Source organism: Adiantum capillus-veneris, chromosome 21, assembly GCF_014529385.1.
Source record: "Adiantum capillus-veneris isolate H3 chromosome 21, ASM1452938v2, whole genome shotgun sequence".
NCBI classification, from domain to species: Eukaryota; Viridiplantae; Streptophyta; class Polypodiopsida; order Polypodiales; family Pteridaceae; genus Adiantum; species Adiantum capillus-veneris.
In genome coordinates this window covers 19,848,138-19,875,068 of record NC_140951.1, presented here as the reverse complement: position 1 = coordinate 19,875,068, position 26,931 = coordinate 19,848,138, and the positions used below count along the sequence as shown (strand labels likewise).

At 42.8% G+C, this 26,931-nt stretch overlaps 1 protein-coding gene across 3 annotated transcripts in view; it reads left to right on the top strand.

Moving 5' to 3' along the window:
• The window catches only part of LOC147430624 (U-box domain-containing protein 52-like), a 38,284-nt gene extending 20,890 nt beyond the window's left edge, over window positions 1-17,394 (top strand). Inside the window, exons 5-9 of one of the 3 annotated variants that reach the window (XM_086493217.1) lie at window positions 13,465-14,060; window positions 14,437-14,589; window positions 14,655-15,251; window positions 15,355-16,125; window positions 16,467-17,394. In XM_086493217.1, the coding sequence (XP_086349343.1) occupies window positions 13,465-14,060; window positions 14,437-14,589; window positions 14,655-15,251; window positions 15,355-16,125; window positions 16,467-16,685 (2,336 nt within the window). In that variant the 3' untranslated portion in view covers window positions 16,686-17,394. The remainder of the gene's footprint in view (window positions 1-13,464; window positions 14,061-14,436; window positions 14,590-14,654; window positions 15,252-15,354; window positions 16,126-16,466) is intronic. The other 2 variants (XM_086493219.1, XM_086493218.1) reach the window with 2 other exon arrangements.
• Window positions 17,395-26,931: the final 9,537 nt, after the last annotated feature.

Here is a 26,931-nt window from a genome sequence, read left to right as displayed (position 1 = left end):
TATGTGCAACCAGAGGATATGCATCTACTCTAAGTGTCTGGAAACTCATGGTGTGCGAACAGACTCACAAAAGTGCCAGATCACTTCCTAATCTAACTGAACTGAACCCATGTCGTGAAGTAGCTTGTCCACGTACACATAAGGTTAGATGTGCACGTGACATCCCCTCCTTTTCGAAGTGAGGTATTGGTACCGAATTGTATGGCGGCGAAAGAGATCGCCAACAACTTCTTGAATCCTGGGAAGGACTCTTTGCCGGCCCACTCTGATGTGTGGGTTGTGCGATACTTGAACCTTATAAAGGTCTACACCGCTTGCTTCTATGGGCTGCGCCGAAAGCGACACAAAGTCATCTGTGGTTCCTTCAATGCTTCAACTTCGTCTATAGTCATGTGTCTACCTTCTTCAAGAATCTCCGAGGCTGAAAATTCTTGAAACCACTTCCAACACAAAAACATGAACATACCCATTCCATGTAAAGTGACTGGAAAAATTCAAGTCTTCTTTAAAGACTTTGCATGCAATGTAGATGAACAAAGAGACGGAGTGCCAAACCGTTCATCAAACACACGCAAACAATGGGGTCAAAACTTGTCCTTTTGATTTGAATCTATCAACTGTGGCAAATCACAATGGAAATGCTGATGCTTGATGCTCAATCCTTCTTGTGCTCTTTCGGAAACTGTGTCATGCCAAGGAAGAGACATGGAATGTGAATTCCTTGGGTGCAAACATTTCATCTTTTCATGAGAAATCCGCATACAATCAGTGCTTATTCATGTGTGAATCGTGTTCAACGTGCAATATGTCATGCTTGTGAAAAGGGATCACATAAGGACGGTGACTAAAATACAGGAAAGCATAACGAATGAAACACTCAAACAATGGTGCTGACTAATCATTTGAACACATAATACTTCCTGTGGGGGTCCTTTGGACCTCGACTTGAAAGCCAAGATCGGTTCTTCGTGATCTATCGAATCTGCAATGAGGTTAGCTTCACTAGACAAAGTATCTACTAAACCATCATTCTTGCAAACAATCACATCTTTGTCATGCAAATCATCATGCTTATCATCATCATGCAATTCATCATGCTTGTCATTATCATCCAAATCATGTGTGTCATGCTTTGGAAAAGAAGAGACCGAGAGAGTCTCCTTTTCTTGATTCTTTTTAATCTTCGCCTCCACATTAGAAATGAGAGATGAAGAATGAACAACTTGCTCCCCACGATGACAATGGGAGAGTCACTTTTAGCATTGGAAGTGAACGTATTAGCTGCCCAATCAATGAGAGGGTTATGCTCACGAAACCATCGAATGCCTAAAAGTATATCACATCCTGAAAGAGGAGAGACTACAAATTTTATGCAGAAGGACGCTTGTTGAACAGTGAACAAAACATCAAGGCACTCTTGCGTGATGAGAGAGTCCATACCGAAAGAGAAGTTTGACACCTCGAAAGGACATGTCTTGCGAATCTCCAAGCGGGCTCTTTCGACAAGAGAGTCACTAATCAAATCATGCATACTGCCTGGGTCAAACAATATGACAAAATGCTGACCCTTCACATGACCATAACACTTCATGAGAGACTCATCAATGGGAGGATCATGAGAAACTTGGGTCACACTCGTGTTCTCATTTATTACATTGACAGAGGAAGTGGGTTCTTTAGTTTCATTAGATTCAAGCTTAGGACATGTTCTTTTTATGTGACCCTTGATGTGGCAATGAAAACAACGACCTTCCTTAGAATAAATGCTCTGTTCCTCCGTGGACGCCACCAACCTCAGCGGATGCCGCCTGTGAGCCGACACCCTTCCAAGCGGGTATGGCATTTTGTCACAAGACGGGCACCACGTGCCAATAGAAAAGAATAGATTAAACACGCTTTTAGCACTTCAATAACAACTGAACTGAAAGAGAGAGACGACACGTGACATGGAGTGGCGGAATTCCACCCCAGAGAGTATTGGCCCCAAACCTTGGCGCTCCTTTCGGTATTTCTTTATACTGCATCAACATAGTACAAGCCGGTACTCCAGACTCTGCACCTTCGCCAGGAAGCATGCCAGAGAATGAGCCTTAACCTCATATTTAAAGGCCCTTGGCCTAAAAAGCAATTACAGTGAAAAGCCTTCAAAACTCAAAAGCTTCTGGTCCAAAAGCAAAGCCAAAAAGCTACCAGCGTAAATCACGGAAATCTGTACGGTTTGCCACGTTATCAGCCACCGCAAAACGCGGAAATCTCCCTGTTGCCCTTAGGACTAGGGTTAGGGTTTTTGCAGTTTTAGGGTTTCTGGCATCGGAATTAGGGTTTTCTAGAATTAGGGTTTCAACAGTTAGGGTTTTTGGCAGAAATTAGGGTTAGGGTTTTCTGCTCTCGGGCAGCCACGTCATCACTTTGTGACACTTTAGGCCCCTCTACTACATCTGTAAGTTGGCTCCATTCTTTAGGCTTTGACACGTAAGCAGTTTGTTACACAATTCCTAGGGAAAAATCGTCGGGTTACAAAGGCAGTTTAGTGAGGTGAGTGATAAGTTACCTGGAGGAGGCAACTCCACAGGGAAGATCGAAGCAAGTTCCGCAGTACCTGGGCCTCTGAATAGGTCGTTGTCACGCCCATATCAAGTTAGCGAAATGGGTCTCTCAAGGGTTTGGGTCATGGCTCTAAGAGTGTAGATAATTCTGGCCTCTCGCAGTCCAGAGGAAACTAGTGACAAAAGCGTTTGCCTTAGGATTTTGGCTGCATAGTCCTGGTCGTTCTTCTTGTGCACTTTTCCGGTGTATGAGGAGAGCGGCCGGGAGTGCCCTACCCGACTCCTAACACAAAACAAAACAAACTTTGTTCTTCCGACGTGATGTATTTTCCTAAAATTCCTTGTTTTGCCTTTTCATATGGAGTGAGCTTAGGTTTAGCAATTGTGTTAGCCTTACCCTTGGGTTCATTTGGAGAGTTCTTTTCTGAGGGACTATTGGAAGATTGGTTAGAAGAGTTACCGTTCTTACCATTCTTGCCGTTCTTACCGTTCTGAGGGTTCTGAGAAGTCTGAGTGGTACTTGTTGAAGTCTTGTTTTCCTTAGGCTTTCCCTTGTCGTGCTTCATTTCCTGTGCGAGAGCAATTGCTACCGCCTTGTTGAGATTGATTGGGTCGAGGACTTCGACATCAAACCTGATATAGTTGTCCAACCCGAAAATGAAAGCTTTCTTGTGCTCATCATCCGATTTACGTAATTGGGTTCCGAGCTACAAAATACGATTAGAGAAAAACATAACTGGCATACCATTTTGCTTGAGACTGTGCCAATCGTCTTTCAACCGTGCTAGGTACTGTGGGGACATAAACCGCGCCTTGAGCTTGTCTTGGAAGTCGGCCCAATTGAAGGGAAGGGGCGTGCCTTCCTTGGCTTCCTCTAGGTGCGCGGTCAAATGTGCCTCTTGCCAAGCATGGTACCAATTAATGGCATCACCGGCAAGGTACATAGCTGCCGTCAAAACCTTGCTATTTCCTATCTTCTTAGTTGTCGCAAAATAAGCATTAAATTGATGCAACCAAGAATGAATAATAGTAGCATTCATCTTACCATCATACTTATTGAACGTGATCTTCTCTGTGACGGGGGTTGTTGAAGTCCAAATCTCGGCGTGAGCCACTTGATGAACCACCAACATCTTTGTCCGGCGCGGGTCTCGAGGTGAGAGCCTGTTGGACCAACTCTTGCATGCGTAGGTCTCTCTGCACCTCACGTTCTGCCTCGAAGGTTGCTCGTCTTTCTTCGGCCGCCAAGCGTGCTTGCTTACGCTCACGCTCAATAGCTGTCTGTCTTGCTTCGGCCGCCAAACATGCTTGATTGTGCTCACGCTCCAAAGCTACCTTTCTTTCTCTTCGTTCCTCGGCCGCCAAGCGCTCTTCGCGATCCAAGGTTTCTTGTCTGTTTTGGCGTTCACGCTCCACAGCTTCCTGTCGTTCTGCTCTTCTTTCTAGTTGTGCCATCGCAAGGTGATTTGCTTCTTGTTGTTGTGCCATCATGTCCATCATCGACTTGACCAAAGCCTCCATAGGATTTGGTGCAAACCATGGCGTAGATGGGGAAGGGGGAGGGTCAGGAAAACCTCCTAGTGGGGAAAATTCTTCTTCACCTTCTTCATGCAAAGTATCCATTCCGCTTTGGGTGATGACCATACACTGAGATCTTTGGTTCTTAAGTTCACGAGGAACTTGGGTTCTTGTGGGTCTTGGGTTCTTGGGGGTCTTGAGGTTGTTGAGGTTTTGGAGTCTTGAGGTTCTTCTTTAGCTTGCAATCTGTGTTAGAGAAGGATCTTCTCTATACCCGAGCTCTTCTCTTTCCTGCGGGCGCACCCCTGGGTGGCCTTGCGCTCACACCAAGGTTGCTTTTTCCCACCTCACGTTGATTGGCCAGCCGCTAAGTACACGGTCCGCTCTCAATGAGTGGAAAGAGGCACAAGGGGAGGTTGGACAAGCCCTTCTTTCTTGAGATTCCTGTCACTCTTCAAAAACACGATTAGGAATCGACACGCCCAAGAGGACTTGGGTTACGTGTGACCGCAACAAGCAAACAAAATTCCTGTGGTTCTTTCCTTGAGTGATACAGAACACTGTCAAAGCTCTGATACCAATGTAAGGTGCAGCGGAAGTGAATGTTGAACTTTGCTCAAGATGAGTGCTGTGAACTGTGCTCAAGGGTTCCTTTTACTTACGGAAGGGAGAGCCTTCCGTTCCTTTAGTGAGAGAGTACAATGGACACAAACAAAGTGGTGAACACTGTGAATGAAGGTACTGAGACTGAGAGATAGAGAGAGAAGAATATACGACACCAGAATGTTGTCAAACCCTCTTTTGAAGGCCCCACTCTCTATGGCGAGAGCGGTCTACTATTGATTGCACAAATCTCTACAATGCTTTGGACTTGCCGACGATGTCGACGACGATGAGGATGACGACGAGACGGGCTGAAATTTGAAAATGCTAAGGGCTGAAATCTGCAAATCTTTATCTGCTGAATTCTGACTCTATGTCGATGATGACGGCGATGACGACGATGCAACGACGACGCGCTGAAAACGCAGATCCTGAAATTCTGGGCTGAAACTGCAAACTTCGGTGGATCTGACCGTGCGGCGAGGATCTGCTACGGAAAGGTGAGATGTGCGAGGTTTGGGGGTTCCATTGCGGAGTCTTGATGCTGAAAACTGAAAACGCTGGTGCTTCTGATAGTCTTGTCGCGATGAATCTGCAAAACGCTAGGGGCTGATTTGCAAACCAAAAACGCTAGGGCTGAATTTGGGGCTACTGTAAAAACACTAGGCTTCTGTTTCCGGGCTGCTCTGCAATGCAAAAACGCCAGGGCTGATCTGGGTTCTATTGTCGCCAGGACACTGCAAGTGCAAAATGCTGGCTGATTTGCACTACTATAAACGCTGGTCTTTGTCTTGGCTGAAAAGGCTAGGTTTTGTCGTCGGGGGGGTCTTGCTGAGAAGGTGCCTGTTGAACACACAGTTCCTGCTGCCTCTTCTGCTAGAAAGTGCTAGCGCTAGGTTTACTTATATACATGCTTGGTAAATTTGCCCTACCTAGTTCCCAACAAAAGTCACTTAAAAACAATAAGTGAAAAATGTCAAAAATAGGGAAAGTAGGTCTATGCACTGTAAAAATGCTCCTGATGGGTTCTGATGGTAATTTGATGATCATGTTGTGTGCAACAAGAGGATATGCATCTACTCTAAGTGTCTGGACATGCACAGTCTGCAAATAGACTCACAAAAGTGCCAGATCACTTCCTAATCTAACTGAACTGAACCCATGTCATGAAGTAGCTTGTCCACGTACACACAGGGTTATATGTTCACGTGACAAGTATTGATCTAAAAGTCAGAAATTAAAGAGGTAAATTTAAAAATAAGATGAGAAATTAAAATTAAAACCTTTTTAATTTGAGTAGGGAGCTGGCTTGTACATTGTGGTCTCTCGGCCACATGTGCAGCCTTTGACCAGTTGGTGGAGAGTCAGCGGCATTGTCTTTGGGACTGTCCCTCGGCCCAGCAGGTGTGGCTACGAGTTCTTTGGCTGATGCCTGCCCTCTCCACGGCTCGACAGTACACTTGGGGGGCAGCGGCTTGGTCCACCCTCACGGGCCCGGCACTCCAGTTTGAGCTCTCTTCCACCAGCAGGATGATAGCGATGCAGGGGGGGCGACCTACACTCCAGCCTGCTACAGAGCTTGCTCCACAGGAGTGGTGCAGTGAGAGAGATGAGTGTTGGGAGCTCATCAGTGGCCTGACTCCTTGGTTCATCTGGCGGGCCCGTTGTTTTCGCATCTTTGAGGCTCGCCCTGTATCACCAGCAGAGACTGTTCGTGACTTTTGGCTAGAGTTGATCCATACTCTCAGAGGACAGCTTGAGGGACTACAGGGTAGCTCCAACCGCATGCGAGAGCGCCGCGAGGCTTTCCTTCGACTCTGGCGCCCCGGGCCTTTCTTCACCATAGTCCAGGGGGTGCTCAGATGGCACTACTGTCCACCTGTGTGGCTCTTCCCTCCTCCCATCTCTTGATTTAGCCTCATTGTATATATGCTGTTTTTTCATTGGGAGAGTCTCCCCATCATGCTTGTTGTAGCCCTCTCTCGCAGAGGTGGATGTAGCCCTATGGGCAATTTTCAACTAATAGAAGGATCTATTTCTCGGAAAAAAAAAAACCTTTTTAATTTGACAGCTTAGATAAAGTGCAATGAATAGAAATGTGGTTAATAGAGCCTTGTGTAGAGTTTTACTCACACTTAGAAGTGGGTTACACAGTAAATTTAGTGATTGCTTACCATATGTAGAGAAGGGTTACATTTGGAAGTGATTTAAATTAACTTAAATTAGTATTTCCTTGCTTTGTGTAGAGCCATGCTCACATCTCAAGACTCAAAGTAACTTAGGTAAATTTATTTCGTGGTTGTCTGCCAAGTGTAGAGCAATGTTCACATTGGAGGTGATTTCGGTAGGTAGAATAGTAATCTCTTGCCTTGTGTAGAGTTTGACTCACACTTGGAACTGCCATATGTAGAGTTTGCCTCACTCTTGGAGGTCACTTAATTAGGTTTAGGAGATTTAAAATTGTTTTTCATGTGCAGAGTTTACTCACTCTTGGAGGCTATATATGTCACGTGCGCACTTCACTTGCGCTACGTGGACATGATTCTGCCACATTCTAGCATGAGCCAGTAGCTTAGGACTGAGCTTGGCATCATTGTGAGCCTCTAGCAAACGTGCATGTCCAGGCCGGTCACAATTGCATACCCTCTCTTGCACAGTACAACATTATACCATGTAGGCATTTTGTGCCGCGTGAACCACCTCTTATTTTGGACACTTAATTAATAAGTGACTTTTAGCCATTTAATAGAATAGTGGGGCTGCCTTGATCCTGCTCGACCTATCCTTCTAGCATCTATAAAGGAAGGCAGTTTGGCGCTTGTAGAGGTAGAGAACTCGGGAACTTGGCGGGGCACCAGACTGTGCTGCAAAACCAGCCAACAGCCTAGCGTTTTCTCTGATGCATGGCCAACGTTTTCAATTTTGGACAGCCAGCGTTTTGTAGATTCCAGCACTAGCTTCGTCGTGGTTTTAGTCCCCTTACCATCGACACAGTTAGCAGATCAGGCATTCAGCCATAGAACCATCATCGTCGTCGTCACCATCCTCGTCGGCATCACTGTCATCGACATAGATCGAGTAGTACCCAACATCAGTACCATCAATCCCCAACATCAGTAGCATCAATACCCATTAGCATCAGCATCTCAGCATTCAGTCATTGTACCAGCATTGTGCAAGAATAAAGGAAGTACTTGCTTTGGCAACAGAGCAAGGGGGCCCCTTAAGGGTTGGGACTCGACATCCTTGTGTCATCTCTTTTCTCTCTCTTGTCTCTCTCTTTCTTTCAGTTCAGTTTAGTTCTTTCAAGTCAAGTGTCCCTTGTGTTTCTGCGGAGTACTAGATCCGAGTTAAATCCATAAACACTTCCGCTGTAGCTGACAATATAGATATAAATTAGGTGATGGCTCGTCATGTGTAGAGTGAAAGTTCACACTTTGGGTCGAACTTTTAAGATTTAAATAACAATATATTATGAAACGAAACTCAAGAACGTAGGTTTAAAATTTAAGAAATGTTAGAATTGTTAACGGTTATGCTTGTTAGGCACTGCAAATAGTTGTTGATTTTTAAAGAAGATAGCAATGGCAATGATTGGATTTTTAAATAGGATAGCAATGATTGGTAGTTTGGACTATAAAGTTGATAGATAGTTTTGTTGGTGCTCGCAGATCCCTTCACGATATGGTGAAGGGATATGAGTGGACTTACGTGGATGTTACATCTTTTGTCTAGTGGTGGCTCCAATGTATCCGAGAAGCAATTTAGGGAGAGGGCTTTTTTTCCTCATAAGTTGTAGCGCTATCAGAGATTAGCTCAGCGTTTTGCATCTGCATGCCCTTGCGTTTTTGGCTCCATATCGCAGTTCGGCCCCAAGGTTTTCTAAAGTAGCAAATTAGCCCAGATTTTTCAGCTTTTGGCGCATGCCAGAGATTGCTTGCATGTGCGGATGCTATCTTCCCTGCTGCATCGCAGACCTTCGATAACCCATTGAGCCTTTTCTCCGCCATTCCCTCGTCGCATCGAGTGCTCCCATTGATGTCCATCATCGGCTCCATCATTGTCTGTGTTTCCAGCCCTACTTTGCGCGATGGATCGGCTGCGTTTTTGCAGCCAGCTTTCAGCCCTTCATTCCTCTCACATCCGGAATTGAGACAGATTCAAGGTGCATCAAATCAGCCCCGGAGGTGCTTCATTTTTTTCCAAGAAAAATATCCTTCTATTAGTTAATGAAACTGCACAGCGGGCTACAAACTTCCCCAACAAGAGGGGCTACATCAGCATGAGGGGAGACTCCCAATGAAAAAATGAGATATGTACAGTGACGGCTAAATCAAGAGATGGGAGGAGGAAACAACCACACAGGTGGGCGATAGTCCCTTCTAGGAGCCCAATAGACCATGGTATAGAAAGGCCTTGGGCGCCAAAGTCGTAGGAATGCCTTGTGGCTGTTAGGTGCAGCGGAATGAATGTTGTTTTTTTCTCAAGATTAGTGATCTTTATTGCTCAAGGTTCCTTTTAGTTCTTAGGGAAAGAGAGAGCTTTCCGTCTTATGGAGAGTGCTATGATCATGAACAAAGTGAGTGGATATTGTGCGTGCAAGTGAATGAGACTGAGAGAAGGAGAGAGAAGAGATACGACACCCGAGAGGTTGTAAAACCCTCCTCCGAAGGCCCCACTCTCGTCGCGAGAGTGGTCTACTTTGATTGCACAAAGGTGTACAATGCGTATGCGATGGACTGATGCAATGGGACTATGCCGATGACGATGAGGGTGATGACGACGGCGACTTCGTGGCTGAAAACTGTGATCTTCTATGGGCTGAATTCGGTGGCTGAAAATGACTGTTTTCTTGCTGTGGTTATGGCTGAAAATGGTCAAGTTGTCGGGGGCCTTGCTGATGGTAAAAACGCTGAAGACTTGGACCTAGCAGGCTGCGTTTTTAGGGGCTGTTGTACCTGCTGAAACGCTGCATCAGCAGGCCTGTCCAAGGCTGAAAAACGCTGCAAGGGCAGCAGCCTAGCATCAGTGGTTGCTGACAAGAAAACGCTGAAGGGGCAAAAACGCCAGCATAAAGGGGATGATGGCGATGTTGTCTGCAAGAGGATGAAACGCCAGGACTGAATGGTACTGATGGGGCGATCATGCAAGGGATCTGAGGTTGCCGCCGGGAACTGCAATGGAAAACGCTGGCTGATGCTGAGAACTTGCCCGGCTAGGATGGGATCCAAAAACGTTGGGGGTGCTAGGGGGTACTGCTGAGAAGTTGCCTGTTGAGCGGGCAGCTCCTGCTGCCTCTTCTGCCAGAAAGTGCTAACTTGGGTTTGCTTATATATTAACTTAGCAAAATTACCGTACCTACTTTTGTTGGAAAGTCACTTAAAAATAATAAATGAAAATCCCAATAAATAGGAAAATAGGCTAAATGCACTGGAAAATTCCCCTAACTGATGCTAATGGATTCCGATGGGAATTTCGATGATCATGCTGTGTGCAACCGGAGGATATGCATCTATGCTAAGTGACTGGGCATGCACGGTCTACGAATAGACTCACAAAAGTGCCAGATCACTGCTAATCTAAACTGATTGGACTGACTGAACCTTGCTATGGTATAGCTTGTCCACGGACACATAGGGTTGGGATGTGTCACATGACAGTGGCGCTCCTGCATACAGTTGGAGTTGCCTTGAAGCCTCTCGAACTGTCCTCAAAGTGTATGGATCAGCTCTAGCGAGATATCTTATATAGTCTCCACTGGTGGAATGGGGCGAGCCTCGAAGATGCAAAAACAATGGGCTCTCCAAATGAACCAGAAAGTTAGGCTACAAATGAGCTCACAATAGAGCTCTCTATCGAGACCTCCTTGAGAGCAAGGTAGGGTGATGACCTTCTAGGAGACTTTGGCCCGAGCTGATTGCATGTCTCTCCTTGTCCTTAGAAAGTTCTTGATCAACCTCTAGCTGATTGATGCAAGAACTCCAGAAAATCCAGCAGGAAGTGATGTACCACATGGTGGCCAGAAGCACCTGGTTTGCCATAACAGCCTTGCCAGCAAGAGGTAACCGTGCTGAGCTCCAATGCAAGAGCTTCCTCTTGATGGCTTGGAGGAGGGGAGCAATCTACTGCTTTGGTGACAAGTCCAAGCCAACATGGCAGCCTAAGTAGTGAACTGGCATCCTTGGAGGGATCCAACGAAAACTCTCTCGAGGCGACCAATCAAGCGTCTGAGAATCACCAACCCAAAAAGCCAATTTCTGTTGCCAGCTGATCAAAGCTCTTGACACACAGTAGAACAATTCAAGTGATTGCTCACACCTGTACAAATTGGCCTCACAACCCTTAAAAAACATATCTGAGTCATCAACAAACTCAGCATCCAAAAGTCCCTCTCCCTGAATGGGTACCTGAAGGCCACGCAAACCAACCTCCTTTGAGGCTAGAAATTTGCTCATTGCCTCTACATAGAAAAGAAATAGGAAGGGGGCAAGAGGCAGTCCTACTGTATTGAGCACACAAGCATGAATCGCTCCCCTCGACCTCTTGCTAGCAACACCTGGCTGTGAGCACATCTGTAGAGAGAAGACACTCCTCTAATCCATATATATTAAAAAATTGTCACATACACATGGCTCTGTGTGCCACGTGGACATACTTCATCGACTTCCAAAGCCAGTTTTCATCTTCTTCGTAGATAGGAGTGTTTAGAATCCTAGGAGGATTAGTACCGGTAATTTTGTGAGGCTGTTCGCAAGACGTGCATGTCTAGACAAATGCATTAGATTAGGTTTTCCAGTTTTGGAACCCTTTTGCATAAGTGGTCTGTATACGCGTTTTGACAAATGTTATTATACCACGGTGGGCATCCGGCATGACGAGCATGTAGTTCTAGGTAAGAGAAATCCAACGAGCTATTCCCTGCGCTGATCGGATTCCCAGGTGAGCGTATGTGCGACAATTTCACCCAAACGAACACCCTTTGGCTCAATTTTTAATAAATCATTTTTATGATTTATTTATTGGGTGACCTGGTCGAAAGTTACCCTATCTCAACCTAAAATAATTCTTAACACTAGTTCTGTAATTGGACACTCAAGTGTCTTGAGACACTAAAGTGTCCTGTTTTTCTATCAAGTTTTGGCAATTTATGTGTCAAGCTAGAAAGAAGCCTTGCTTCTACCATAGGTTTTGGTTATGGGGGAAAGAAAACACTTCATGTTTTTCCATATCAAAATACAATCTGTATGAAAAGAATTCTGGTAAGTTCTAAGTCATAAATTTTAGTAAAATTTCAAGCTGTTTTGTCAAAAAATCATAAAATTCTTATATCTTTTTGTAAAGATGGCTTTTTTTATGTTTATAAAAGCCACGTGTTAGCACTTAGTGTTACAAAACAATGGAATGCACTTCAAAGATAAGTTTTCAAGTCACATGCAAGTTATAGACATAATTTCACACTTGAGTACGTGCTGAATAAGAGCATAATTTTGGTCTTCCAAAGGTCCCCTCATGAAATTGGTATTATTCTAGTATAATTTGACGACTACAAATGACTTTATATGTTTAAACCAAGAAACTACGTATTTTTTGGGCTCCCTAACTCAATTAAATCTCATTGCTTGAACTCTATTGTGAATTTTTTTTGTGCAAAAACTCTTGAAAACCTTGAGTTCTCCATAATAACATTGAAACTAAGGTTTTAGGCACCCCAATTGTGTATGTACCACGTACTTTGATACAATTAGTTGATTTACGTGGAAAGTTTGATATTATTTGAGGTTTTGAATGCTTTGTCTCAAGAATGAAAATATCAAAGTTTTCTCTTATGCAGTTTTGAATATTTAAAGTGATCCAATAATTGTTGCATACCAAAGCCTTTCTACTTGCCACCTTGAGTGCTCAATGGAAAGGACAAGCAATGTATCACTTTCTAAAACTCGCATATACATCAAAAACATATTTTTCTTTGTATACGACGGTACGCTTGAAATGACCGTATCAAACACATGGAACTTTCCATTATTTTAGAAACTCCAAAGTCGATTTTTTTTCAACATGAAACTTTCAATTATCTATAGCAAAATTGTGGAAAAGTCACCTAAAATTTTCTACAAGGTCGCTTCATTTTTTCTTGAGCTTATAAAGGCGATTTCTTCAAAGCATCAATCGTAGTCTTACAATGCGGATGATGATAGAGATGACCTTGGGCTTGGAGCTGAGTGTGCTGTCAGCTAGAGTCTGTGAGCTAGGCAAGTTCCATGGTGTTCTGAGTCTATTGTTGTGTCTTTTGAGTTGCTGATTCCATTGATGTGCTATGTTTTCTTTCTGTTGGAGTGAGATTTCATGCCTATTGCACTAAGCAACATCCATTTCAGAGAGCACGACACATTTTTCTTGCTACACGAAGATGTAATGGATGTAGGTGTTGACAATTGCTCAAGAAAGCTGACAATGGAGGGCCCATGATAGTTCGCTCGAATTCTCGATGCCTTTTTTTACATATAAAAAGTGGGGCTCGATCGAAGTATATTTTGATCAAAATATACTTCAATCTCAATATAGTTTGATCAATTTATACTTTGATTGAAATATGCTTTATATGGACATATGTGTATAATACGGGTGTACAACGTTTGATAACATTTTATACATATATAATTAAATATACGGACGTATAAATGCAGCCTGGGTCATAACTGGTTTTCACATGTGCAGTGCCTACTTGATTGCTATGATGACATACAAGAAACGTTTCCTTTTTTGTATAAGAAGTGTGATTTCTTTGTGTGTTTGCTAGCAGATCAATTGATTACACTGACTAACTTAGAAAATGATGGAGGAGGGATGGAGACTGGAGACCAATGCAGTACGTCACATTTGAGATTGCCACAGAGTGCTTCAATGGATATTTCACGAGAGCCTTCATATTGGATGATGCCAAATAGCAATGACAATGTGGGACTTCAAAGTGCTATCAAAGTGATGTTAAGAAACCGTTCAGCCCTGCCTCCAAGTAGATTTTCTGGATCTGCAGCAGCCACACCCTTTCATCAAGGACCTCATAGGATTGATCACTGGCAAGGACATGACAATGATAGAGCACGTTTGGGAATCCAAACATCTGTGGCTACTGGTTATCAAGGGAAAAGCTACCCTAGTGTGCACGCTGAGGACTTGGGTGGTTTAGCTAACTCATTAGCTCCGAATGGAAGCCTTTATGGAATGATGGATACTCCCCAATTGTTGGTACCAAACATCAGTGACTGTGATGCACTTTCTCAGCTTAGCTTGGAGATGGAAAACTCCACAGGATCAAGTACTCTCGAATCACAAAATTCATTGAATGAAATGGAAAGTTTCCAAATGGGTTCAAACCAAGCATTTGGCAATGAGGTACAAGTTCTTTACTCTTGAAGCGCATTGTTATGTTTTACCCATGTGCATGAGGCGACAGGAATGCTTGCACGTGCATTTTCTTCTCTCAATCTACACAATAGTGAGGAATTATCTGTTCATGTATGATTGTTTTCTTCATGAAAAAGGACGCATGGTCTTTCACACTCTTGGTTGTGTAGTTTTCACACCCAAGACTTTGCGGTGTGGGCCCGTTTGTTCAGCTTTTGCAATGCAAATGTAGCACCCATATTCCTTTCTCATTTGTATGTGTATTTTGTTGGCTCGAAGTATGTGATTTACTTCTTCCGTTCTTATACTTCATAAGCATTTGATGGAGTTGAGTAGGAAGGAAACAGCTCTGATTTGCTAGTAGATACAGGCTCTTCCAAATTCGGAGTTTGATTTGCTGCAACGTCAGCTGAATGAAGCAAAGCAATCTTCACAACAGTGGGCTCAGAGGGAAGCTGAGAGGCAAGCAAACAACTTCAAAATGGCAGAGGAGATGGTTGAGAATGCCAAGAAAAAGGTGCTTGTTTGTGGTGTACTTCGTTAGCATACAATTAAACAGCTCTGAGGGCTTTGTTCTTGCAGATTTCTGAGTATGAAAGACATCAAGACGCTGCCTTGAACGAGGCAAGAATCGCCTCACAGAAAGCATCTTATTACCGAAAGGAACTTGATCGAGCAGCAGTCATGTTACAAGCAGCTCTTCGGGATCAAGAGTTTTTAGGGGAGAGGCTAGCAGAAGAAGAAAGGAGACATGTTGTGACACAAAATGACTTGGAGACTGCAAGAAGGATGGCGGATGCCTTTGCAATGACGGCAGAGTTAGCTGAACAGCAACTTCAAGCTGAAAGACACAGGTGCCAAGAAACAAGTTTAAGGCTTGAAGAGGTAATCAAACAGCTGGAGAAAGAATGCCAGCTAAGGAAAGAAGCTGAGGAGAGAGCTTTTCAGGATGATTTTGCAAAACAAGAGGCACTCGTGGCTTTGTGGAAGGAGCAAAAGAAGTATGCAGAATACAGCTTTTTAGAACTACAAACAGCAACAAATAATTTTCATGAAGAGAACAAGCTAGGGCAAGGTGGATATGGACCAGTCTACAAAGGCAAATTGCACCATACTACAGTTGCAATTAAGGTTTTGGCTACAGATGGCTCGCAGGGACGTGAAGAATTCCAGAGAGAAGTGAGTTCAAGTGAGCTCTGCATTAGCTTGTGAGGTCAAGTTGCATTGCTTTGTAACCATGTTGTTTTTTCTTACGACTTGTTTGGTGATTTTATTTTTCCAGGTCGAGCTATTGAGTCGCATTCATCACCCGCACATGGTGATGTTGCTTGGGGCATGTCCTGAGAAGGGCTGTATTGTTTATGAGTACATGGCCAACGGTAGTCTTGAGGACCGTTTGACTTGTAGGGACGACACTCCTCCTCTACCGTGGTATGTCCGCTTTCGAATCTGTCTTGAAGTTGCAACAGCCCTCCTTTTCCTTCATTCACGCCCACAGCCTGTCGTTCATCGTGACCTGAAACCTGGGAATATTCTACTTGATCACCACTTTGTTAGCAAAGTCAGTGATGTTGGTCTAGCCAAACTGGTACCAAACAATATTACATTCAGCGTAACCATGTACAAAGAGACTGTGCTGGTTGGGACCTGGCCATACATGGATCCAGATTATCAGCGGACAGGCGTTGTTAGTTGTGAATCAGATGTGTATTCTCTAGGTATCATCATGTTGCAGTTGTTGACGGGCCGCCCACCAGTGGGAGTCACTGACTTGGTTGAGCAGGCAGTAGATAATGGACAACTTGAAGAGGTTCTTGACAAGTCAGCGGGCGAATGGCCTCTTAACGAGGCAATGGCTCTTGCTTGTTTGAGTTTGCAATGCACAGAGCCAAGGAGGCGACATCGTCCCAATTTGGAGACAAAGTTACTTCCTGAACTCGAAAGCATTCAGAATGTTGCAGATAGGGCAGCTGCGAACATGGCATGTGCAAGGTCATCTTCGTCTGGTACATCGCCCATTGTTCCGGGCTCTTTTTTCTGTCCCATATTGCAGGTTCCACCATATTCCCTTCTTAACGGACATAACATAGGTACTGCTCAAGCAAGGTGAAGCTATTGGGTTACCAGGCTATTCATCTGTGTTTCCAGTTCTGAAACAGCTCTTGAATTGATGGCAAAGGCCCTCTTTTAAAACCACCTAGGTAACAATCATATTGCTGGTCTGTTCTTACATAAGTATCTGGTACAAGAGATCCATGAACTTTGGTAACCCAATCCATGAACTTTGGTAACCCAATAGCTTGGCCTTGTGTGAGTTGGTATTAATTGCTTAACATTCTTTTGGCTACTTGTGTGCAAGGCTATTAGTGGCTACTGAGTCTTGTCGTGGAACAGGAAATCATGCACAACCCATACATAGCAGCTGATGGCTTCACGTATGAGCATGATGCTATCAAAGTTTGGCTCGAGGAGCATGCCACGTCACCAATGACCAACCTTGTGCTCAGTCACAACAATCTCATTCCTAATCTTTCTTTACGATCAGACATCAAAGAGTGGTACGAGAATGGGCTGCTGCTAATTGACAATGAACAATCCATGGGCCTCTTGTAAGGCATCCCTAGACCCTAAACCCTAAACCAGCCTGCAAATGTGTCTGATCTCTTCTGGGTAGAGAGTTTCAAATATGGATTGGCCATAGCATAGACGAAAGAATATGGATAAAGAATAGCACGTACGTCTGTTGTACATTCTTTCCATAGATGCTTTCTTGGAGTTAGCGACGATTCTTTGGATCCTCAGCCCCTCGCAGATGTAAGCATGTATATCTCGACACCACAGTATAAGTGCCTCCATATTGCACTCAACATATTGTACAGCCTCCTCAGCCTGCGGCAGCTCATTTTTGTATCGGCAACCATATACACTAGTTTTGGACTCCTACCACATACCTAGCCTAAATTTACCTCCATCACACTCTCCAACTTACCATTTGCTAATCCCATTGTATTGCTTGCTAGGCGCAGCATTTGCTTCCAGAAGAGGTAAAGCTTGACAGTATTCGGTTGGACCAGGACACCATGTTGAGGTCTTTCATGATGTAGCGTCATTGCTTCCTGAGACTAAGTCTTTGTACACAAACCCAATTCTAGCGACACATGCCTTTGTTAATTGTCCTCTTCCTACATTACCATGACAAATCAACAGCTCTGATACCTTCTCTCATAACGCATGTATAGCAACATATTCTTTTGTAAAAACTTGTTTTATTTACAAGAAGCGGCATTCTGTTCTGTGGTCTGCACACGAACAGAATTAGGTATATTAGTGTCAGGTGCCAGGAAAGTTTTGCATGGACTTTTCATAAAGAACATACTCAATCTTAGGGATGAAAACAGATAAACACCCACCAAAAATAAGGTGCCAGGAATTGGAATACATGGAAGTCTCAGAAAAACGGTACCTGCTTCTCGAAAAACATCGAATTCTATGGAGTAAAATCAAATGATTTTCAAGCATGCGGGAAAACATGGGGTTGACTATACTCTTCATTCTGATGATCTTGTCAGCTGTTCAAACTTTAGATAAGTATAGGACTTGAGGAATAATTTGGCAATGCAATAATTAGAGGAGAAATGCAAGCTCTTTTGAGGACAGAGTTGAACGTAAAAGAGAGAGTGGTTTACATGAGAATGAAAGAGCTAACTTTGAGTCTTGGAAAGCCCATACAATGTACAGAAGGCAATGATGCTTTTAAAAGAGCTTTACAAGGCATTGTGCGAGTAAAATAAGCTTGGTAAAATAGGTTGGTTCAAAATAGGACACAGCATGAAAGCATTGGAAGGAATGGTGCCAGCCTCATAGTTGACTTAAATTGGCTAGAGTTAAAGTCTCCACCGTCTTAAGGTTCTAGGTTTGTATGGCTAGCCGGTGACCCTCCATGGAAGTTTGATCCACCTTAGTATTAGAGCCGAGTATCTATTGTGCTTGTTTTTTTGGAGCTCTTGAAAAATATTAGCTTTGAGGAAGAGAAGGGGTTGATGGATTAAGAACTCCAAGATGGTTTTCCTCTCTATTGAGCACTCCTTGTTACCTTCTAACCCTAGTTTGCCAATAGTCCGCTCCTACTCCATTGTATGCATTAGTTGCAGCATCAGCAACTACCCCCACAATTTTGCTCACACAGCATCCTCATCCTGGTGTGGGTGATACTATACTCAATGCTGCGTAGCCATGATCCCCCTATGCGTTACTAGGTCACTATGTGAGAAAGTAATGCATGCTCCTCCTTATGCAGGGCATAGAGGGATTCAGTCTACCCTAAAAGGGATTAAAACATATTTCTATTGGCCAACCATGAAAGCAAACATACAAGAGTATGTTTCTAAATGTGTGGTATGCCAAAAGACGAAGTTTGATAGAGGGAAGCAATCGGGATTGCTTCAATCTTTGCCAATTCCTAATTCACCATGGGAGAGTATATCCATGGATTTTATCTTTGGATTGCCTAAGTCGATCCATGGGAATACGGGAATATGGATGATAGTAGACAGGTTTAGCAAACAAGCTCATTTTATACTTGTCAAAAAGACTATCAAAGCCCATCAATTGGCAACCCTCTTCATTTCACAAATCTTCAAGTACCATGGCTTGCCAATGTCCATAGTGTCGGATAGAGATCCTAGAATGACCAGTAATTTTTGGAAGGGTCTCTTTGAGAATTTAAGGACAAGGCTAAACTTCTCTTTGGCCTATCACCCACAAACGGATGGCCAAAGTGAAATAGCTAACCTAACAATTCTTGATTTACTAAAAGCCTATGTAACGGAAGTAGATCAAAGATCCCAATGGGAGAAGTACTTACCCTTAGTGGGAATGTTTACAATAACATTGTACATACTTCCACGGGAAAAGCACCTTTCGAGGTAATTGAGGGAAGATAAAAAAGTCCCCTACTACTTAAGGTACACGGAAAGATCTTCGCTGTATATGAGAATAGCCGAGACCTACAAGAATCTCTTCAAAAGATTAAGGATGTTATCTCTATCTCACAGCAAAGGCTGCTATACTGATAAGCACAGAAGAGACTAAGCCATTAAAGAAAATAATTGGGTCTTACTCAAATTTCCCAAGGCTCGATTAAGGCACACGACAGGCAAGAATCCTATGAGACACCAAAAGTACTATACTAAATTAGCAAAAAGGTACTATGGTCCCTTCCAGATTCTTAGGCCAATCAATGAGATGGCCTATCAACTCAAGTTTCCCACTCATTGGCTCATACACAATGCTTTCCATGTGAGCCTTCTAAAGCCTTACAAAGGAGAGCCATCACAAGAACCAACTATTGAAGACCCACCGGAGATCGAGGACCAAGAAGAGGTACTGCAGCCCAAGTCCATTCTCCAACATGAAGACAAGGTACTAAGAGGCGGTAAGACTATCCGACGATATCTTATTAAGTTTAAGAATTATCCTTTTGAAGATGCTAGATGGATGCAAGGCATACAACTAAAAGATAACCTAAACCTTGTCAATGCTTACAATGCTTCCCTAGAGTAAGCAAATGTACAAATGTTAAAAATGAACAAAGTTTTTGTGTTATAAGACTCTCTTTTTCTTTATTGTGCACAAATGTGAAGTAGTATGCATGCTTAGATCAAGTTTGCGGAGACGACGTCTCCCAAACACCAAGTAGAGCTTGTCACTCTACTATGGAAGATTGATAGGACTAATGTGCAAACATGCTTGCGGCAGCTTAGGCTCTCAAGCGCCAAATGGACTAGTCATCCATTTTGGAACGATGTCGTATGGTAACATAGGGATCCTCTACCCGCCAGAAAAAGGACTAATGAATATGCTTTATCTTCTCTACCCCATAGTCGAGGACGACTATGATTTCAGAGAGAGGTAATGTCATAATCTAATATCTAATTCTCCTAGATGATTTTCTCATGTTAAACTGACCATTTAATATGGGGAAGTGCCAAGGGAGAAAAAGCTAGAATATTTGTTAAGCTGGCAGACCGACCACAATAGGGATCGAAAGGAGGGAAAATAGGGATCCAAAGGGAGGGACATCTGCAAAAGAGTAATGTGCAGCAATGGGCTTAAAAAGACCCTAAGTTTCAGCCCATTAAGACTTCCAAAGTGCTAAGGTTCTAAAATTCAAAGGTTGAGTCCAAAGGTCAAACATTAGGGAAATTGGATGCTTTGCGTGTGTCCCAAAAAGTCTTCATGCATCCCTACATAGGAGGGGATGAGCCCTAGTTGCAGGATATGAGAGAGAAACTCACACACACACACACACACACACACACACACACACACACAAGCTCCCTTTACACAAAGGGAATGAGGGACACATGTCAGCTCCCTAGCCCAGATGCCCACAAGGTGTGCTCAAATCCTATTGGATGGCCATGGAGGTGGACCAATGAGAATTAGGCTAGATTAAACCTAGTTTTATTATTTAAAAAACACCTAATAAAAGAACCAATAGGAATTAAGCTCTCTAGAAGACTATTGGACAGTCTCCCAAGGGGTCCAATGAGCATTCAACAACCCAATGGCTTGCCTGATTCCTATTGGCTAGGAGACAAAGGGGTCCAATGAGAGTTTAGTTGCATTAATTAATTACCTAAATCTCTCACAAAAGGAGAAAGGGGGACACATGTCAGAAGACTATCACTTATGCTGCTTAAATTTTGTTGGCTAAGCCTGGGGAGGTCCAATAGGGTGTGAGCATGAGAAAATAGTAAGAGGGGTCCACCAAGAGAGAGAGAGGGGGACTGATTTTTCAAAGGCATTATTGCACACACACACAAGTATATGTGTGGAGTAAGAAGACTCTCTCTCTCCTTCTCAAGCTTTAATGGAAAGGTTATCACCTACTCCAAGCTTGTGAGAAGGGAGGCCTACATCAACAACTCTTGGCTTTGTGATGAAAATCCAACCAAGAGCCAAGCTTCAATGCATGCTCATCTCCTCTACCATGCTAATTACTAAGCTAAGCTATGCTAATATGAGTGATTATGTGAGGAGATGTACATCTTTTTTGTAAGACTACTCCTTCTTCCTCTCAATCTACTCTCATACCCTGCTAGCTCTCACCATCTTCAAAGGTGTGTGAGGTCTTGGGTCTGAGATCGTGAGGGAATTTATGTTGTGTTTGATAAGTGTTTTGCTTAGTGCTTGAAGTTTCCATCTTCATTGCACTAGCTAATATTGAAGGAACACAAAGAATTGTATTGTAAAATGTCTCTCTTGATGGGAGAAATCATAATACAAAGCCTTTTGGAGGGGGGACCGGCTCCATGCAAATCCGGTCCTCAACTGTTGTCAATTGCTTAATTTCTCTCTCTTTTGAATTATTTTTCATACTATCTAAGTAGGTGTTATACTTTTTGTTGCTCTCTCCACCCAAGCACTCTTGTTATTCTCATTTGGAATCTATTCTAATGAAATGCTCACTATGTTCATGCTATTTTTCTCTACATACAAGTTACTAGACCATTAAATGTCAGGCAAACTTTTTAAGCATCCATTGCCTAGCTTCTAGGGCTTGTAAAACCATACTTTTATATTTTAGAAGAATGATATAAACTTTTTTTAAGGAAGACCTGAACTTGCATCACTTCTATACCATTTATCAACCAGTTATCTCTAAACCAAGCACACAGAACTACTGATGGAGGTCGAGCCTCACAAACCATTATTGGTGCACGTTTTTCATGTTCTTTGCTTCAGTATCTCCATTGCTGTCATTTTTTTGTAGGTCTTCGATAGCTTGAGATTTGGTTTGATGGGTGACGTCCTCAACAATGCTTGGATGTGTCGGTGTTCCTCCGGTGGCAAGGTTCAATTGCAAGGCACGATGGTCTATTGCCATAGAGAAGATAACCATCTTGTTAAGTAAATGGTTCCTCTTTCTTCCCTAGTGCAAGGGCTGAAATCACATCTCTAAAATTGGGATCAATAGCATACTCATCTATCATAGAAGATAGATCATTGTGAGCTGCTATGGAAACCGCATTCACTCTCGGCCGTCTTGAGAGTGCATCGGCTACTTGATTATGCTTGCCAGTAATGTGAGCAATATGGAAATGAAATTGCGAAAGAAAGTTTTCCCACCTCATTTGTTTGCCGGAGAGCTTGGTCTACGTCATGAAGTACTGACTTTGGTGATCCGTTCGTAGAATGAAAGGAGTCCCCAATAAATAGTGCTTCCATGAGTGTAAGGCATGTAGAACTGCAAGGAATCCTTTTCATATATGCCTAGAGCTTGCTCAACAGGGTCGAGCCTTCGACTTTCATAGCCTATGGCATTCCCTTCTTGGAGCAAAACAGCTCCAAGGCAATCACCACAAGCATCACATTAAACCTCAAATGGCTTTGAGAGATCCGGTAGTGTAAGCACGGGTTGAGGGATAAGCTTTTCTTTAAGCTTTTCGAAAGCATTGTTCTCCTTGGCAGACCATGTATACCTAACGTTTTTCTTTGTTAGTTCATGTAATGGTCTCACAATTTGTGAGAACTTTTCTATGAAGCGTCTATAGTATGCACACATACCTATAAAGCTTCTTAGTTCATGAAGATTCCTTGGTTTATGCCATCCTTTTGTTACCTCTAACTTTGATGAATCCATTTGGATGCCATCTTGAGAGATAATGTGACATAAATACTGAATCTCTTGTAAGAAAAATTCACTTTTTTTTCAATTAACATAAAGCTTATTCTCTCTTAAAACTTGAAATATTACCTGGAGTTGTTGCTTGTGTTCGTCTAATGAATTAGAGTAGATGATGATATCATCAGAGTACACTCTAATAAAGGTTCGGTGAGGCCTGAATAGCTTCTCCATCAAGCGGTTGAATGTGGTTGGTGCATTGGTCAAGCCAAAACACAAGACAATATTTGTAAAGACCAAACGTAGTGCGAAATGCAGTCTTTACAATGTCTTGATCAACTATCCTTATTTGATGATAGCCACCTTTTCGGTCAATCCTACTAAAGTAGATGGACCCTTGTAGCTTATCAAATAGGTCTTCTACCCGTGGAACGGGAAACCTATTCTTGATAGTAATCCTATTTAGTGCTGTATAGTCGACACACATACGATGTGTGCCGTCTTTCTTTTTCACTAAAAGCACGGGAGAACAAAATGGAGATGAGCACCCTTCTCAACTAACTCATGCACTTGCCGCATAATCTCTTGTTGAGCTTGAGAAACTCTATAAGGAGGTTTTTTAGGCGGTGAACTTCCTGGAAGAAGTTCAATTGCATGGTCATCATTGCCTCGTTTAGGAGGTAGCTCACAAGGGATGTCGTCAATAAAGACATCTTGAAACCCCTTGAGAAAATTGGATTACTCTAATTCCTTGTGAGTGTGTTTATTTTCTTTTGTTAAAACATTAGGTTCATTTTGAGAATCTTTAACAAAAATCATGTACATGGAAATAGAGCTCTTTATTGACTTATTGAAAGCTTGTGTATGTACAATGGGTATGGTGTTACCCATTTGCTTGGCATCTATGTACGTATCTTTTTTCCTAAACCTAAAGTAGATTCTTCTTTCAGGGAATTTAACATTGGCAGCCATGCGATCAAACCATGGTGCCCCTAGGATTACATCCTCATGCTTGAGAGGAGAGATAAAGAAGTTCTCTTTGTCCACATAGCTTTGGACATGGAGCTTCAATTTCCCGATTAAGGGAGTGACTGAAGCTTCTTGCCCCTTGAAAGCACCGTCTGTGGGTAGGACATCTCCTATCTCGTAAGCTTGTATGCCTAGCTTGGTGGCCAACTATGTGGATATGAAATTGTGAGTAGAACTAGAGTCAAAGAGAATAAAAGAATCATGTTCTCTTACCTTTCCCCAAGCATGGCATAGAGGAGATCCTTTGTGGTGAGTTTCCTCCTCTTGGATTTCAACCAAGGTAGCTCTAGGAGGCTCATGGCGGGTGTTTTTTTGGGACAAGCACGGTACGCATGCCCTTGCTCGCCGCACTTGAAATAGCGGTTATCCTTGAGATAATGCTCAAGCTCTTCAGGAGAGAGTTTTTTTTTACCTTTGTAAACTCCCTTCTCCTTAGCTTTGTAAACTCCCTTCTCCTTAGCTTTGTTGGAGTTGCCCTTAGGAGACTTTTGGACATTTTCCTTCCCCTTAGGCTCATCGGAACCCTTGTTTTCTGTGGGCTTAAAATTTCTTTTAGCCCCCGTTTGGAAATTGATTCGAGAAGCCACCATAGTATGGTGTATAAATGCCGATATGGTGCGTGGCCTGTGGGAGTTGACATACTCCGCCATTTCTTCAGTTAAGCCTGCACAAAATTGTTGCTTTTGATCTCCGAAATCCAATTTCTTGAAGTGGCTTTGAGTTGTAAGTCCCAAAACTTGTCAACATATTTGTGAATGGATTTGTAGGGAGAGAGCTTCAAGCTTTGCCATTCGGTGAGTACTTTGTCTTTGGCATCGGTGGCCAAAAACTGCTTCATAATGGAAGCTCTTAAAGCTTTCCATGTTCGTGGAGCTTCACCGTTGGCCCGTAGGCTAGACCACCATTGTCTGGCAGACTTTTGAAAGTGCATAGCTACATGGTGTAGCTTAGAGGACTCCGTGAAGCCCTCATCTCCAAAGGCCGCATCGAATTGTTGGATAAAGGCCAAGACTTTGTCCGTAGCACCAAAGGTGCCATTGTAGGTAAGGAAAGAGATGCTCTTACCTCCCTCTTTAACACTAGAATGGTAACCTAATAGGACATAAAAGTATCCTTTCAGGGTTTTGGGAAAAAATTCCAAAACCATAGTAGATCCACTCATTTTGAAAAATCCTTTCATGAGCTTATAGTTCAATAACTACTACATATGGAAAAAATGAGAAACTTGTAATTTTTCTCATCACTTGGTCACTACAAGCCTCCAAAGTTGATGGACCAGTGCATTTTGCCCAAAACAACAATTTTTTATGGTTGATTGCATATAAATAAGAATGGGGATTTTTGTAGGACATGAGATAAAATGCCTCGTTAACTTCAATGGGTTGGTGACCAAAACATATGGTTGATTTTACCTCACTAATTTTTTTTTGGGCAAAAAAAATAGGTACAAAAAAGTTGCATTTTTGCTATTCTGCGGACCTATCATCAAAGTTTCTATAGTCACGCTCAATACAGATACTATATACATGTTTTCTTGGTTCCCTTTGGGCCTTTGGATTCAAAAGGAGCCATGGAGCATGTCAAAAGGATAATGGATCTCTTAGAATTGGAACCTTGGGGGCAATGATAAAGTGCTAAATACAACAAACATGAAAAAACTGGGTTTAGCATTATGACCTCTAGAAACCCATAGAAACTACTCAATATCTAGCCAGGTTTGTAGTCTATGATTAGATATGGTTACTACCTACAAAATACACACAATTGGCCTAAGAAACTAGCAATATTGAGAAAGTTATACTTGCTACTCTAAAATGTATCGTATTCTTCAGCAATCAAAACACTCAACCATCATCATATACTATGCTATATAGCATATTAGGTCCCCCAAAACTCAAGGAAGATTAGCTTTATGTTATACATTACACTCACATAATCAAAATTGAATTTGGATATCAAGAAAGCCACCAAAAAAATCATAAAAGTGCTAATTTTGGCCAAAAAATAGGATTATGCAATTCTTGTAAATTGGTCATAACTTTCAATTTTAACACTTAGCTCTCCCTACAAGCATCAAAACATGTTGACAACTATGAAGGCCTAACCTCTAGCCATCTAAACCTCACAAACATGAAGTTTAGAGTGGTATAGTTGCCAAAAATTGAAAAAAAGCCAAAAACAGGACCCGTTTTTTCACACAGTTTAGGTTCAAAAATGTTGTGCAAGAGTATGGTCAATGGTGAGATCGATACTCCAAAAAAAATGCTAAGTTTTTTTCAACTCATAAGGCAACTTTGTGGATATATAGCACCTAGAAATTCATTTTCATACTCTTCAAATAATTCAAGCAAAATGGTCACTTAACAGGACACAAAAGTGTCCAAGGACGTAAAAGTGTCTTGTTACAATTCTAGTGTTAAACTTCTTGAGATTGGACGACCTCTTCCACGTGGCATAGGATTTCCTATGGCCTCTTCTTTTTGATGGTTCAAAGGTTGCACCATCACTTTCTTCAAAAGATGAAGAATTTGAGGAAGATGGAGAAGAGGGTGACCTCTTTCTCGCCTTTTTCTTGCCTTGATCTTCTTTTGTTTTCACCATCACTTTCATAAGAGGAAGAGGATGAAGAAGATGGAGAAGAGGGTGTCCTCTTTCTCGCCTTTTTCTTCTCTTGCTTTTTGTCACCCCTCTTTGAAGTAAGGTGTGGAGAAGTATGTGATGGTCTTCTCCGTTTTGGAGGTGATGGAGAGCATTTAGCCCGCCGTCTTCATGGAGCCATCTCCGCCAAGGTGGTAGGAGACTCACTTCTTTCTTGTTCCTTCGGTGGGGGCTCTTGAATTCTCCTTTGAGAAGGAGATGCGTCATCAAGGAGCAAATTTCTGAGCCCTTCCTATGGATCCTCTTCTTCTTCCCGAATCGGAGAGAGGCCTCTTTTGGAAGTCTTGCAAGGAGGCTTCCTAGGTGCTCTCTCGTCATGGTGGGGAGCTTGGAGAATCCCATGAGCACGAAGCTGCCGTTGCACTCCACTTTGGAGGGATGGATTGCCCATGGCTTGTTGAAGCTTAGAAACAAAGTAGTCAACAAGCATAGGGGCATCATTAGTAGCCTGCTCATTAGCAAAATGAAAGTTATCAACAGTAATTTCACTCTCTTTACTATTGTCAGCCATTCTAACAACTTTTAGGTGAAAGTTTTTAGGTG